The sequence below is a fragment of the Chlamydotis macqueenii genome, chromosome 4 (genome assembly GCF_036417535.1).
Source record: "Chlamydotis macqueenii isolate bChlMac1 chromosome 4, bChlMac1.mat, whole genome shotgun sequence".
Lineage (NCBI taxonomy): Eukaryota > Metazoa > Chordata > Aves > Otidiformes > Otididae > Chlamydotis > Chlamydotis macqueenii.
Window position 1 is genome coordinate 49,402,773 of NC_141559.1, and position 16,933 is coordinate 49,419,705.

The 16,933-nt window shown below is 36.9% G+C and overlaps 2 protein-coding genes across 8 annotated transcripts in view; both read right to left on the reverse strand.

Annotated features, from left to right (window-relative positions):
* SORBS2 (sorbin and SH3 domain containing 2) overlaps window positions 1-16,933 on the reverse strand; it is a 163,275-nt gene that overhangs the window by 10,687 nt on the left and 135,655 nt on the right. For all 7 annotated transcript variants that reach the window (XM_086746244.1, XM_086746245.1, XM_086746247.1 and 4 more), the window contains 5 exons: window positions 14,070-14,155; window positions 11,424-11,470; window positions 9,571-9,685; window positions 9,343-9,471; window positions 6,304-6,507 (listed from right to left, as the gene is read on the reverse strand). In XM_086746244.1, the coding sequence (XP_086602370.1) occupies window positions 6,304-6,507; window positions 9,343-9,471; window positions 9,571-9,685; window positions 11,424-11,470; window positions 14,070-14,155 (581 nt within the window). The remainder of the gene's footprint in view (window positions 1-6,303; window positions 6,508-9,342; window positions 9,472-9,570; window positions 9,686-11,423; window positions 11,471-14,069; window positions 14,156-16,933) is intronic.
* LOC147600982 (uncharacterized) lies at window positions 2,196-3,008 on the reverse strand. Its single transcript, XM_086746566.1, has one exon. It carries the CDS (start codon window positions 3,006-3,008, stop codon window positions 2,196-2,198), a length of 813 nt encoding a protein of 270 aa, XP_086602692.1.

Sequence of the window (16,933 nt, forward strand, 5' to 3'; positions counted from 1 at the left end):
GAACCTCCCTTCACTTGTGATATCTGAGTCCTGGAAATGTCTCATGTTCTTTCTGCTGTACCAGTTGAGAGGTGACTTTAATCATGGACAACATGTACAGAGAGAATAGGAACCATCCTTCATTCTCAAGTCCAGCCTGTAGACTAAGTAGCAAGAAATAATGACAGCCAAAACCTGGCTACACTTATTTTAATGCAACTCTCTATCCTGGCAATGTACTCAGTGTTAACTGCTGAAAAAAGTTTGCTTACCCTTGAGAAGAAATAAATCCTTATTTATAAATATTGTGCAAATAATCTTTTGTTGTAGAAGTGCATCTAGTAATTTCAACAATTGTCAAACTGATTAAGTTTACAAAGGAATCTGTTCCCCACACTTAAAAAATACTCAGATATGAAATGGTTTGAAAACAATAATTAAGAGCTAGATCTCTGTAACAGCCCCCCCACACCTCTAGATGTCCAACATGTTTTCCAGATTTCATTTTTTCTGCCACAGGGCTGCAATGCTGACATGAAGTGTAGTCTTGAAGAGGGAATAATCTTTGTCCAGTCCTTGACTAACAGAACTGGTATTAAGAACACAGCTCTCTGCAGTGGTGCTTTATTGTGAAATTTGACTGTTCTCCCAGGCTTTGGATTGAAATTGAAAATACTTTTAAACTACAGATATTACTCAGTTTCTGTGTATTGAATATAAGTCGTTTTCTTTCAATTAAATAAGAGTTACTAATTTGACTTGAAATTGAGTTGAAGGCTTTCTGCTTTCCTATCACTGGTGTCTTCTTAAGCTATTTCATTGTGTCACAATGGTTATGGTTTTACCTTGTGTTTCATTTGAAGAAGGCCCATCTTAGTACTCCATGTGCTATGTTATTTAATATTAGTAAATGAAACAATACATCTGAAAAGCTCAAACTCAGTGTTAGCCTTGCAGTTACGTAATACACATGAAGATCTGCAACAATCCATACTCAAGAGGTGCGGTTACCTTTAACTTTGGTGAGTCTTTCTCCTGCTGATGTAAGGGTTTAGGAGGGAGAGGAGGTGAGAGGGAAGCAGTAGACGGGGATGCTGTAGGAGCAGGAGTTGGTGCCTTGGCAGAGTGAAATGGAAGATTAGAAGAAAGGTGGAAAACAGGATCAGAGTCCCCTGATGTTACCATAGAAATTAGAGCTGGCTTAAGCATTTAAGAAAAATGAAAACTAATTGTGCTATAAAGCCAGCTGTGAAGGACATAAAATGCTCAGTAAGGAGTCATGTAACTAACCTGAGCAGTCAGAAATGTGATGCTAATTTTATTATTAGTCAGTCTACTATTCTGGAAGAAAATTTTTCACTCAGAAATCAAAACAAGTTGCTATTTGTGGAAGTGGATTTCATCTCTATTCTTAGGGTTTTCTCCTGTATTTTTTTAGGTCAACTAAGGGCAGATGCAGACTGCAAAATCCTCCTAGTTAACTAGTTTTACATTTGGCCAGAAATATGTTGTCCTCAGTATCTGATTTACATCTTTGCATGTGCCAGCCAAAGCAACTGCCTGAACAGTCTGTTGAAATACGTTCTGGACAGACAAGATCTGTTCTAAAACTTAGAAATCACACAAACTGTGTAGCAATACTGTGGCATTTAATGGCTAGCAAACATTTCGGATAGTTCAGTGTTGTACTGTCCCAAAGAGGAACTGAGGAGGGCTTTAGTGGGAAGCATTTGTTTAACTGTCAAACATAATCTGATCTGTTATTATTAGTCACATTCTCGTAATGGGGTCTACTATAAATATTATCAGCTGGTGAAGAGACACATGTGAAGTACAAACCGCTGAGTCTCTGCTGCAGGCATGTCCGTCCCTCTGAGGGCTGTTGATAGCATTCACTTGCTGTGAGGGGTGGCATGTAGTAGGCCAGTGAAGAAAATGGTTCACTGGCTTTTCACATTGAGAAGCTTGATGGCAGCTAACAAGGACAGAAGTAAAAGGACCAGCAGAACTGATGCACAATGGCGTGTATGGCTGCTTCTGAGAAGGGACTATCCCCTAACACTGGTAATTTTTCTTCAATGCAATAGTACAAAACTGTGCCTGTGCACAACACAAACATGTGCCTGTGCACAACACAAACATGCACATACAAGAAAAGGCAGATAATAATTATACTGAGCAAGCTATCTGAACGCAGAAGCCAGGTTTTTCAGAAATTAAAATACCTTATCAGTATTCAGTGAAGTGTATCCTTCATAGCATACCATGGAGTCTCCTCCACTTGCTATTGGGAATTCTAAAGTGTCATGTCCCAGATCCTCCTCTATATAGAGTCTTGTTAGTTCTTCTGTTGTGTCTTGTGCTCCTCTGGAGGAATCTGATTCTTGAGGCTTTGACTGCTCCCCTATATAAGCTGACAGATCTGCAGTACAGACTTCCTCTTTGTTTTCAGCTAGTGCTCTGAAGACAGAGCCACCTTCAAGTGGCAAAGGGATATTACTGAGAGAGCCAACATGGTCACCTTCTCTTGTAGTATCTGTCAAGTCTCTAGGTACTTTGATAACTGAAGAGTCAAGTATACCTCTCAAGTCTTCATCTTTTCCTGGTTTGGTATTGTTGTTGCTATGCTTATACACTCTGTTATGGGATGAGCTGGGTGGAGATGAGGCAGAGGTAGATACAAGAAAGGGCAGAGGAAGAGCTGTAGGAGAGCTGAGAGAGGCCTCTGGATTTGGAATAAAGTGATCATCCTTAACTTGGTGAATGCTGTTACTTGGGGACATGGCTACAGATTGGGATGTCATTAATGCAAAGGAATTGAGTTCTTCTAAGTCACAAAGAAAACTGTCTGGAAGTGGTGGAGGAGGTAAGATGCACACACTTGAAGGTGAAAAACCAACAGTCCTTGAAAACCAGTCACCAGTGGCAGCCTGGAGAATCTTTTGATCAATGTGTGACCAAGAGGAGGAAAGATGTCTGGAAAGTGGGGACAGTGCTTGGGAAGGCAACTTCAAAAATAAGAAAAACATGGGAATTTAAATAAATAAATAAGCATGACAGAGAACTAGGATATGAGTAGACTGGAAAAGAAAAATGTCGGTGCCATCATCTGGATTACAGGGTATCATTTCAGTGAGCACGGGTGTCTGAAATCATTACTACATGAATCAGAACAGCAGGAAAGACATTTGGAAAATGAAACGGTATCAGGTTCTGGCTTGGGGCTTAAATGTCAAACATTAATACAGTTCTGAATCATTACATTCATGAAGGCGACCTGCATTTGATCTGCTAAAGTTATGTTGCTTATGGCACTCTTAGTGACCTTGTCACAGGTTATTAAATCATACAATTAATATTAACATAATTTTCCCCAAACCATAACTGTTATTTTGAGAATAGTATTTTCAGAAGTACACTTCAGATGTCATTAAGTATTTCTCTTAAACTGTAACAACTGAGGTGATTTCTAGTTATCCTAATGTTACTAATACTTTTTCTTAGTACTTCTGAGTGAATTCTTAAGAAACATCTTTAATACATTGCATACTTTTATTAAGGCATGAGCAGCTACAGAATGCATTTTTCTTCAAAAGCAACCTTATTAGTTCAAAATGACATCAACATTTGTGAAAGGTAGGCAGTCAACAATGCTTTTAAAACAGTGACAGCACAGTACACAGCACTATATTTTGAGTACCAATACATAATATTGATTGAAGTATCCTTCTGGGAAAAGAAACGTCCTTTTGTAAGAATGAGAGACTGGTGAGTCATACGTACACAGCATCAGTAGATATCCATTGCTTCAGTAAATACTGAAAATGTATTTTGTTACTATTAATCCTCAAAATTAAAACTGAATGAAAAATATTTTGATCTCATTGTTAGAATTATCCAGAATAATTAGATGTACATCTCTTTAAGTTATCTGGAGTACTTTAGACTTTAAGTATTACTCTAGAATAGGAAAAGTATTTCAAAAGGCTAAATTAATATTGCAGAATAGGAAGGCTAATTTACTTACCTTCTACTTGAGTTTTCTTGAGGCAAATAGTTGTATTTTATAGTTAGACAAACCTTTGTTATAGAGTCTTACGTACCAAAGGAAAGAGTCTATAGACTGATACAATGCAGTCTGCTAAAACAGAGCTAGGCTGCTACAAGCAATACTCCATCTCTTTCCTTTCATCTTTCCTCTTGAACAAGGGCCTCTCACCTGTGGTTTTAAGGTCAATAATACAGCTGAGGAGATATTGCCATTTTTAGTTTCCTGTGCCTACAGGCCACACTGGAGCTAAAGATATAGATGGTCTAGGACAAGTTAAGGAAAGCAAAGCTTGCTCCTGACTTGTATTGCTTATTTATTTTTATTGCCATTAGGCCAGAGAAGTTCAGTGCAATTGCTCTAGCAACAGGGAGCAATATGTGCTAAAAAACTCCAAAGGAATAGGAAAAGTGGTATCAGTAATTGTGGTAAACTCCAGAACACCTTCAGGACTGCTAAAGTCCTTCTAGGTAGTCAGGAACAAGATGTCTTCTTATGTGGTATTGCCATTTCTGAATACGGTTGAATTCAGAAACAAGATGTCTGTTCAGGAGTGTCAGTAGAGGCTCTTTTTTTTTTCTTGACTTATACTAGAACCAGATGATTGCAAAAGTTTCCTATGTTACAAAGAAGGCTTCTTCCACTTCCCTCCTCTACAGAACTAATTTAATAATAACTAACCTAATAATAGCGGCAGGACAGTTTTGTAATCTGAATGTAAATGCTCTGAAGCATCACCTATGCTTAAGAAGGGTTATAAAGGTTACATAAACACCAGCATCAGCTGCAGGATGCTTACAGACAAGCCTGCTTCATAGAAATTTGGGAGAGAGACATTTCCAAATACAGAGAGGCAGCTCCGTAACAGGGAACACCTAAGTTGCCTCATACTCTTGAGTTGCCTTCAGGAACCTCTGGATTCCTGTAATAATAAGGGGCCCTAGCTCATGAATACCTCAGTCTGCAGCTACAGAATTTAATGCTACTTCAATTCAACAATTTTGTTAGAATGAAAGAGAGAGGAGCTAGTTCTCTGTTGTGACACATTCTGGAAAAACAACTATCGCAAACCAGCTGATATTGTTTAGTTGTAAGCAGTATTTTCAGAGGCCACGGTTGTCTATAAATGACATCTTTTGGTAGCTGTCTCCAAAGCTGCAAATAAATCTGGACCTTATCTCAAAGCTGATGATGCACCTAAAGGAGCACCCGTATGCACGTGTATTAAAGTAGAAAAGCAGGTAAAACTAACTGGAACAAATAGAGATTAATAGCAGGATAAGAAGTTTATAATTACACACAAAACCAACAGTCCATGCTGAAGAGATATAACGACAAAAGATAAAGAGGAAGATTTAGAAAAGCTTCCATCTTGAATGTTCAAAATCATTGATAATACATTAATGCTAATCACAGTTCACATGCAGAAACTTTCTTAGTTTCTATCACTGCCAAAGAGGTTATGTTCCCTGCACAGGTGACTGTGAAATTTCATGAGCCAGTGAAAAATCAGAACACAGGAATCTTTTTGCAACATCATGTACGATTGGTGGTGGTTATATAGACTAGGAAGGAAAAGAATTCAGAACCTATGAAGACATTTGGTGTGAAAAGTTTCAGGTGTAAAGGTCTGGATCCAAGATCAAGGACAATATGATGGCATCTGCCTCACTACTAAATGACTGTCACTGGTGTCTTACCACTCCAAAGAACCTCTGTTGTACCAACAGCCTCCTTCTAGAGTGTGAATGGCAAAAGGAGGAAAGTTATAGTACAGAATCATTAGCTGTTCTCCTTTACTTTGAAAGGCACGGAACCGGTCTTGGCAAGCTGTGTCCCCATGCAAACTGCCCTCTCTTGCCCTTTGCATGCTTATGGCACTGCAGGCTTTTAGGACAGCTGTGTCATGGGAATGTCATCACTGTACTATGAAAAGTCTGATAGACATATCCTTAATGCTCAAGTTCTGTCTAAGATTCACAAATAAATGTTGTTCTGTCAGCTTGATTTTTTGGCCCAAATTTTGCCCAGCCCTATTCTCAATATTGTAATAGCTAATGAAGAAATGAGCAAAAATCCCGGCAGAATGTAAGACGCATACCTGGCTATTAAAATACTTCAATAACAAGTCAGTAGTGCAATTCTGCCTATGGAGGAAAGAAAATGTAGTGTACTTAATGCATGAATTATGTATTATCTTATGTTAACAAAAAATTACAAGTCCTTCTAAACCCACTCTAGGGGTGATAGCAAATTAAAAAAAAAAAAATCCTTACCTTAGTTGAACTTAAATGCTGTATTCTGTCACTGGAATAGCTTTGGGGCATTGGAGGATCGGGGTACTCATCAGCACTTTTTGATGCATTCTTTTTGATGACTTCTACATAGGAAACAGGGAAGATGCCTTGTCTGTTGGTTCCTGGTATTTTACCTTCATACCAGTTTTGATCAACTCGTTTAAGAAGAATTACTCTGTCTCCCTGAAATGCATTATGAAAATGAGTTATCAGCAGATACATTGTAAGTTAATTTTTTAATAGCAGGTATTATTTTAACACATAGTATTATTTTTCCTGCAGTGCGGTTTCCCATCAGTACTGAGAATCATTCCATTTTCATATTTCTCCTCCCATTTATAATAACCATGTATACAACTACAATTCCAACAAAATGAGGGGCTAGTAATGGACTCCAAATGCTATTCTTGTATCAGAGGGGAATCTCCTGTAGTCTCCTACTCTTGACTTGAGGGATTAACATTTAAACTTTTCTTTGAAACATAACCTGTTTTAATTGTTGGCTGAACTACTAGCTGACACCCTAACTGTAATATGCAATAGTGACTGCTCCGCCCATTTTTGCTTAAAAGTGATAAAAGTTAAACAAGGAAATCCATGCAAGTGCTTTGTTACCAGTAAAACTGCAATAAGTTGAGGTGTTATATGACATAAAATGATTAAACAATATAATTTTAGAACAATATGATTTTTGAAAATTATAGAAATATTAGGTGGTTTTTGCTATCTATGTAACTGCAGTCACATAGGCTAGACTTCATATGTAATCTATTAATCCTTAGAGGGAACTGGTAGTTTTAGGATTGTCAGGAAAATTTATTATTCCGTTTGTTAAAAGTTAGCCTAGCATATCTAGGGTGATTAAGAGGGATGGTAGAACAAAGGTAGGCCTTGAGGATGAGTGTAAAACAGGTCCTGAGCCAGTGCTTTGGAAAAAAAGAAGATCAAGGAACACTGTGACCTGTTCTCAAGACCACATATGGAGCTTTTTAAGGAACGCTCAAGCAGTGGATTTGAGGAGGGGGCACTCTGACGACCACAAGGACCACCAGATGACCCCCGACTCAAAAGACTGAGCATGCACAAGTGGGTGGGGAATATAACAAAGATTTCTAGGAAAATCAATGACTATGTATTAATATTCTGGAAATTGTTGATGATGATGTGTGAAGTTACTGAATATATTCCATCTGGATTTCTAGACTGGCATGTATGCTAGGTGGAAGGATCCCCCATGCATCCTGAGCCACAATAAAGAATGCCTACTTTTTAATGCTGCATTGGTGTTCAGGAGTTTCATTCCAAATTTCGGTGACACAGGTAGAAAGTTAAAAAATGACTTCATGGGAAAGATAGAATCATAGAATAGTTTGGGTTAAAAGGGACCTTTAAAGGTCATCTAGTGCAACCCCCCTGCAAGGAGCAGGGACATCTTCAACCAGATCAGGTTGCTCAGAGCCCCGTCCAACCTGGCCTTGAATGTTTCCAGGGATGGGGCATCCACCACCTCTCTGTGCAACCTGTTCCAGTGTTCCACTACCCTCATTGTAAATAATTTCTTCCTTTTATCCAGTCTAAATCTGCCTCCCTCTATTTTAAAACCATTACCCCTTGTCCTGTTGTAACAGGCCCTGCTAGAGTTTCTCCCTGTCTTTCCTGTAGGCCCCTTTTAGGTACTGGAAGACTGCTGTAAGGTCTCCCTGGAGCCTTCTGTTTTCCAGACTGAGAGAAGTTAGTACTTTTCCTGTGTAAAAAAAGAGGGACAGTGGCTCACTTAGGTTTTTTTTGATAGCTTAGCAACTGAAATGGAAAATATCAACTTTCTATTCAAACTCTTCTCTGTAGTGAAACTTCATGAGCTGCCCTCTCCTTTGTTTCACATGATGTGCTTTTTACCATGTGTCTTTTTGTAACAAATCCTTCCCTATTAGTTTTTGCATTCTCGAGTTTCTGTAATTTTGTTTCTCTAATTCATTTGTGGAGTACCCTAAAATCATCTTTAGTGGCATGGAACAAAAGAAAGCCAGTGCAAGTTAACTTTTAAAAACAAACCAAAACTGGGTTGTCAAGATTATGACCACCATAATAAGAACAAAAGAGAATTTTAAAAAGAAAGAAATCATCAAACTACCCCCAATCCTTGGCTCTCTAAATTACTATACCCGATTGTTTTTAGTTTTCTTTCACATTTACCAATCTCAAATGAGTGGGAAAACACCCATTATCTTCAGTGATGCTGGATTACGGTCTAGGTCAGCATAAAAAAAACTGTATTCTTACCCTTACTTAAAAAAAAAAACAACAACAAACCACGGAATAACTTTTATGAATGCTAATTATTAAAAAAAAAAAGTTAGAAGCAGAACTTTCCAGTGCATAAAAAGTATACACTACTTACAACTAAGTATATAATATCTGCAATAATAAAGTTTCTCTACAGTGGTAATATTCCAGTCTCTGACAAACCTCAGAAATTAAACATTTATTTTGCTCAGGTACAATAAGGTATAACCACTATAATGTGCATAGAAACATAAGAGAATGTTAGAAAAAGCAGACTTATTGAATGAAATATTTGCAAGAACTGGTTGCACATTCACAAATATATCTGAGCCTTTTTTCCCCTCTATTTTTCTATTTTCTGTATTTTTCTATTTCTTCTATATTAAAAACCTTACCATGATAATTGTGACAGCAACAAATAATTATTTTAAAAAAGGGAATGGACAACTGAATTGAAAAACAGAAATCGAGGTGGGCAGTAAGTGGAAGTTTCCATGTGCTAATCTACCACAATCCAGTTTACAATGCACACTTTATTTAAACTATTTGCAGGTAGCCATGAAAGACTGCAAGCCAATAAGCTATTATGTGAGTAGTTTCCTACCATTGCATTGCTTTGTGCACAGCAAATACTGAATGCAGACTGTATAAAGCCCCAGTGTTTACCTATACATTAATTCTGCATAGTAGTAGACGTTACAATGGCATTTTGATAAAGACAGTTCTAAATGGTACCTTTCTAAGTGATAACTCCACATTTGTGTCTGCATTGAAATTATATTTGGCAATAGCTTCTCCAATCTCTCCAATCTGTGCAGGGGGAGGTGGCCTGGCAGGCTGTGCTTTTTCTGGGGGTGAAAGTTTCTAAGGAAAAAGAAAAATAACCACAGATTTTCATCATTCCCATGCAGTCTGTGGACCTATTACCCAAACTAATTCAAGGAATTAAAACAGAGAACAAACCTCGACATACGAAATTGGAAATATTCCAACTCTTCCATGGTGCTCACCCTCATACCAGTTTTGATCAATTTTCCTGAGGATGTAGACAGTATCTCCTTTCTTAAAGGACAGCTCTCTGTAACAAATTTATTTAGATCAGATGTTTACAGCTTTACATTTAACTCCTCTGTCTGCATAGTTTGAGATCTTTACAGCTCAGAACTGAAACAGAATGTAGAAACCAAACAGTTGAAGAAAAAGTGTCACAGCTATGGTATGTTTACCAGTTGATGATACCATATAAAATAAAATTAGTCACATTTACGAATCCCAGGTATTATCTGTAAGCTATATAGGCCTGTTTTACACTGTGATTCCCAGGAGGTATTGCTAGTTACTACCAGAGCACTTCGTATAGGGTCTGCACGCAAGTATGATGCCTTTCAGATCACCTGTTTAGATGTTGCTTTTATGAGAGGCATCTGGGGGTATTGTGTTCTTTATGAAATCAGTAGGGAAAACTATAGACTATATCACAGGTCTCTATGGCCTGTTATTGCCTTTTTTTTTGTGGTAGCACGGCTTAGCGTGCTTCTGCTCTATACAGTTTTCTTTCAAGGCAGCTGTTCAGAAGCATGAAGAACACAGGACTATGTTCTTACCATTTCTGATACTCAGGGCCTGTGATATGCTTAATGTTGGATACCAAGAAAAGGGAATTATCCAAATCACAGAATCATAGAGTAGTTTGGATTGGGAAGGACCTTTAAAGGTCATCTAGTCCAGCCCCCCTGCAAGGAGCAGGGACATCTCCAACCAGATCAGGTTGCTCAGAGCCCTCTCCAATCTGGCCTTGAACGTTTCCAGGGATGGGGCATCCACCACCTCTCTGGGCAACCTGTTCCTGTGTTTCACCACCTTCACTGTAAAAAATTTCCTCCTTTTATCTAGTCTAAATGTACCATCTTTTAATTTAAAACCATTACTCCTTGTCCTATTGTAACAGGCCCTGCTAAAGAGTTTGTCCCCATTTTTCTTATAAGCCCCCTTTAAGTACTGGAAGGCCGCCAAGGTCTCTTATAGCATGGGCCTACTTCTCGAGCTTGTCCAGGTCCCTTTGGATGGTATCCCATCCCTCAGGCATGTCAAACTACTAAGAACATTTTTCAGATCCTAGTCTGGGAGTTCCTTGCTATATTATCCATTTGTTTTTTCAAGAGCTAATCTGCTGTTCTGACAATTCAAATTATGAGTTTTCTGCCAGACACAACTAATATAATTCTAGTGGCAGTGACTGGCCATATCTAAAGATAGTTGAAATGCCCTGGATCATCAGAACAACAGCAGGAATGAAATACAGACACTCTATTTTGACTCTCTCATAGCCTAGAACAGCGTTTCCTGATTTTGTTTTACAGACCACTGTGTTTTGTGTTGGTATGGGACATGTCACATCCTGCAGAGAGTCTGTGTCTGTTAAGACAGACAAGAAGATGCTGAAGCATTATACAGAATTTTGATAACCATGCTCTCTATAACAGGATTTTAAGCAGTGTACCTTCTGTAACCTAAATACAATTAACAAAAACCAGAGTGTTCAGTGGATGACCCTCAGGACCCATGCTCTAGAAGGCTGAAAATACACAGCCATTCATGTGTTCAAACAAATACAATGGAGAATATAATAATTTGAGACATTTTTGTTCCAAAATAACTTCTCACACAGTTTGCAGACTACTGTCACAGCAGCAGGGTCGTCTGCTTCCACGGCATTTGCTTTTGAAACTGGCCAGAACAGCAGTTAGCTGCCACAAGTGCTAGAAGGGGTTTTCTTGAATAATGAATTCTTAAATGAACAAAAGTCTAGTACTTACTTAGAAGTCTGAGCTTTAAAGTCATATACAGCTCTAGCTGGCAGTTTCTGAAAAGCAGGCAAAGTGATTAATACATTGAGGTAGTATTACTATAAAGCAAACGTTTCAGCTTTTAGAAAGGTGATCAAGATCCCAAAAAGAAGAGGATGTGTGCCTTACAGTGGTTTTTGTAGTAATAAGCAATTAAATACACAGCTTTCTTTTTTAAGGCAGTTAGGTGTTTGGGACTTAGTGGTTTAAAAATAGAAATAGCAGCTAAATTTTAATACACACTACTCTGCAATTTTATGTTTAAGAGAACCACTAAAGTAAAAAAAAGTTAACTAAATGCCAATGTGACTTGTAAGCAACTATGTCTCTAGGTAGAATGGAAATTCACATGCTTAATATTCTCTAATACTTCAAGGGACTCTTCTGTTAAACTTTTTATCTTTAGGCTAATTTCAACTGCACAAACTGCATCAGATTTTATATATATCCATATCTACATATAAAGGAAAAATACTTTGACAGCTGGAAAAGGTTGGGAATGTTTTAAATTTCTATAATCACATTCATAGTTTTAAGAAAGTCTGAGAAAAGTAGGACTGGAAGTGGTCTCCTGGGTAATCTCTTGCTGACAGGCAATCATGTCATATAATTCCTTTCATATATTTATAAAGTTCTATCACCAAGTATCTGTAAGCTCAAGATCGTTTCAAAAACAAAACCTCTAAAACATCCCTACCACTCCTAACCTGCATGGCTGACACCTGGACTTTCACTGTTTTCAAAGCTGTGCTGAAAACATGAACTGGGCTCCGACCCAAAGGCCTCACTCATCTAGTGCCTGCCTCTGACGGATAACCAGCGTCAGACACTTCAGAGGAAGCTGCGAGAAGTGATTAGCAGTATTCCGTGAGGATATTTCGTAAAGTGATTTAGTCTTTCTCTGCAAGTACTTGTGCAGATTGCTACATTAAAAAAAATCTCTACCTAGGCTATACTAGTGACTAGAATGAGCTGATTACGCTATTTCTGAGAGATATTATTTGTAATGACGCAAGAGTATGCATATTTTAATAAGATGAATAAAAAAGGACACTTTGTTTTGCATTTTAACTTTCTTCCAGGCCAGATGTTCTTGACTGGGTTCTCTAGCTTCTTGTCACCTAAAGGCTAGAAAATTTAGCATACTTAGAGCACAGTTTTTGCTATAATAAAAAAGTCCCCAAAGTTATTACAGGGATCCTGTCAACTTGAATTTTGTAATACTAATACAATTTTCCATTATAGGTCTCCTCAAATAAGATGGCCTAAATTTAAAAGCATTTTTCTGTTGTTAAAAATAGTCTTTTAGATGGGAGGGGATAATCATATCATCTACTGTATCTAAGCACTTTTCACTCTTTCCTGATTTTGGTACAGGTGGTGATGTAACTACTAAAGCAAATAATAGAAGAAGGGGGAGAATATTAAAAGAACAGTAGAGCTGATTAAATACAAGATACTTCGAAATGCACACAACATACTGTAAATAGAGAAGCCTTTCTTCTTTCATCTTTTTGAATTACAGCAACCTTAAGAATGGCTTGTAGCGGAAGTATTTTACAGATTTTCAAATTGAAAGATGACTTTCTATGTCACAGAATTCTTTAAAAGTAACACATAATATGGCTCTTGGAACTTTTAAACCTTTGTTTTGTAATGAGCAGTCCTTTTTTTGAAACCAGACTCTTAATCAAATGGCAGCAATATAACCATGTCAGGGGATCTCAATTCAGATCCTGTAACCAGTTCCAGCCTCTATCACCATTTAACAAGGCAGGTATCTCAGAACAAAAACTTAAATATTAGCAATTAGAATACAGCACTCTTTAATGCTGCCATTATTTTGTGCACTATTTTAATAAAAATCAATGGAAAATGTTAACAATCTATGGTCTGTAGATGTTGGTTAATATAAATGTACTTACTTCATGATTGAACAAAATACCTGAAGCCTGTTTGGAGAGCATTTACAGTTCTAAACCTAGAAATATTCTTAAGATACTGAATTATATACTCAATTTTTTTTTGGTGTATACTTTTCAGTAATACTTTGTATTACCTTAAAGGTTGTATGCCTCCTTCTGTTTCCTCTTCCAAAGAATTAAAATAGGCAATCAGTATATAATTACAACCACCAACCATTACAGAAATTAGAAATTGCTTTTAGAATAAGTGGTTTTGTCTAATACACTAATAGCAGTGTTTTTGCTTTTTCTAAACAAAAATAATGGTGAAACACAGATGTTCTTTGTATCAGTTTTGAAACTATTGATGCAGTTTCTTTGTGTAACACTCTGGTTCTCAAAAGAGCCTTTCCCCAGTCATATCTGCTATTTTTCTGTGTTCCAAACACCCACTCTGGTCAACTTTGACAGAGCCTATCAATAACTAGTAAGTTATCTTATCTTACAAAGCGTGATAATATTTTAATTTCTTGAAGTACCAATCTCCTTAATGAAAAAGAAGGATGCTGTCCCATCCGATGCTATGATGATAAGTAACTGTTCCTTTGGTCTGTATCATTACAGTGTCTTAAAACCAACACAAATCTTCTCTCAGATCTGTTACCTATTTGCCATATGGATATTGCTACATTATTTATTGTTGTTTCACTACCTCTTTGTCTGTAGTTCCTCTTCTCTCCCTTGGAGTACATCGTCCCACATCAGTGAAAGCAGAATAGCTTCCAGGAGACTCCTGGTCTACTGAAAACAGAAATTATGTCAAACTATAGTAAATTAAACAAAATAATTCAAATCTGTGATGCTGCTTGGTTTCATTTAGGAGGGTGAAGAGATATTGAAATCTATTATTTTACTTTTAATTGAAAGAAAAGCACATGATATGATGACTAAAATGCACCTTTGAAGAAAAAAAAAAGATACTGACTCTCAACCAAAGGCAAAAGCATCCTCTGATCCACAGCAGAAGAATATATGATATAGGATCACGAGGGCAAAATTATGCCTCACTGCACAAAGGGGTGCACCCCTACTAGACTAAGTGGACGACATGACAGCAGTACTGGGACATCATCAGGTTTTAAGAAATTGTTTTCGAATGTCAACAATATAAACATGTAATTACATGCACAAAACACGATTAAAGCATGCTTCAGAAAGAAAATTGTGAAGAAAAATTGTTTCCTCCTAAGTGATCTAAGATGCATTTCTACTTTACCAGGGGCACTTGCTAGGCAGCACAAGGGAATTTAAAAGGATGTTATTTCATAAAAACAACTCTGTTTTAAGAGATGAAGAACAAATCATTACTCACCAATCTATGTGGCAGTTTTTCTTCTAAAACAGTTTACCAATGTTTCTTACAGGATGGTATATTATGGGATGATGAATACATATTTTCATATTTTAATAAAAATAAAATAAAAATCTTACACTATTTATAGCTCTACAAGTTGCCAATGTGAAATTAAAATATAATGGAATTATTTCAGACCAAAGGATGAAATGAGCTGCCTCTTGACTTCTGAGATTTACTATTTCAGTCTCCTGCTGCCACAGTGATACCTGCTAGTGGAGACATTTGACTGATGTTTGTCTTACGTTGACTTCATTCACACAGCCTGTTTTTACTAAGCTCATAAATTTCTAAAGAAATAAAAGTGGAAAACAAAAAGCATTGAATTATGTTGGGGTCTTAAAGAAGAAAGATGTAAATGGTCTCCCCAGTGGGCTGTTGGCTAAGCTAAAAAAACTTGGAGGTTATTGATAAAAACAGTGGAAGCAAAAAAAGATATTTTAACTGTATTATTTATGTCACTGGTTGCAAGCACGTCATCACCGACAAGTATATCACAGTTCCAGATCTAGACAGCCTTCCTGATATGGCATGTGTCTGTGAATGAGGATCTATGCTCACTGCATAAAGCTGAAGATATAATGTCTCCAAACACATCTATTATTTTTTTTTCTTTAGCAGAAAGAGAAGGATATGGGGAGGAAGGAACAAAACCACAGAAGCTCTAGGAAGAACAAGTTCCTTTATTTCTGTACAGCTCCTTATGCAGTCAGTATTGGTAGTTTTCAGTGGTTTTTGCTATGGTCTTGAGGTCTCTGTGTGGATGGTGGCTGTAAGAGACACACACACATCCAACAAAACATCAAAAACTTCATTAGAAGTAGAGCTCAGCCATGACTGATGCTGATGGAAATCAAGGGAATATTCTGCTGTCATTCTCCACGCTACTTTAGGGATATCAATGTTGAGAGAGTATGCCACTTTCCTCATGCCAGGCTCCTTTATAGCTGTAGAAGCTATTAGAAATCCATGTTTACTCTGCACTGTTTATTTCCTTATTTTCAAGAACTGGAAAATTCTCATTTAGCAACTGCGATATGTGACCAGTGCAATTTCCAACAACTTCAGTCTCATTGCGTCATACTGCCTGCTAGGGTTAATGATGATCAGGCCTCAAATATGACGAATTCAATTCTAAGCTGCATTTTATAACTGGTTTTTACCAAATTCTCTGTTCTCAATATGTCTATTTTAACTAGTTAAGAAGAGAAGGTTCAATTCTGATTTCTCTTGAAACATATTTTTACTAGTGTGGCACTTGCAAAAGTTACAGAAAAAGATGTGAGATTAAAGATAAGTAAGATGGGTTTGATTAAATATTGCATAATTAATATATTAAAGATTCTCTCTTACATCTACTTGTGATTTCAACAGCTTTGTAATATCATTAAATTCTCTAAGATGCTCTGTCACAGAGGACTGTATGTCTAGAAGCAGAATCATTTAGCACAGAAATGTTACCATTTAAAAAGAGAAATAAATTACAGCCTTGACAAATGAATTAATCTAAATAATCTGGGATACACCTTTGTGCACTCATGCTATAACTCTAGTTCGCTTCTTTTAATACTGCAACGTTAAGTTTTAAAAACATTGTAAGCTCAAGCAATTTTTTGAGAAAAAGAGAGGCAGAGCAATGAACAACTCGAAGTAGTAACTTTAAAACCAGATCACTGTCAAGACAGACTTTTTAAAAAGTTATACTCACCCTGACAATTTCATTCAAGTTTTGATTATTGATAAATTCCCTTCTGAGAGGATAGGAAATTTCTCAAAACTTCATAGGTATATTAAAATTCTATGAGAAGAACTAGTTTTGCTGCCACAGAAATTGGAAATTGTATTGTTTGAACAGTGGAAATGGAAACTTCCTAAAATGACCTTAGGGTCTATTCACAAAAAGTAACATAAAGCAGCAGAATTAGTGCATTTTCATAAGAAAACAGAATCAACTTTCTATGATACTGGCAGAATTAACAGCATTTTTAATGTAACAAAACTATACAGTACAACATGTTTTAGATGCAGATTTCTTTTTTTTTTTTTAATAATAAAGGAAGGGCTATCTGCATATTATTTTCTGTTTGACCAGCATCTTATGATGCATACATTCACTTTCTGTAAGGTCTTTTTCTTGGGGAAAAAAACCCCACATTGCTTAA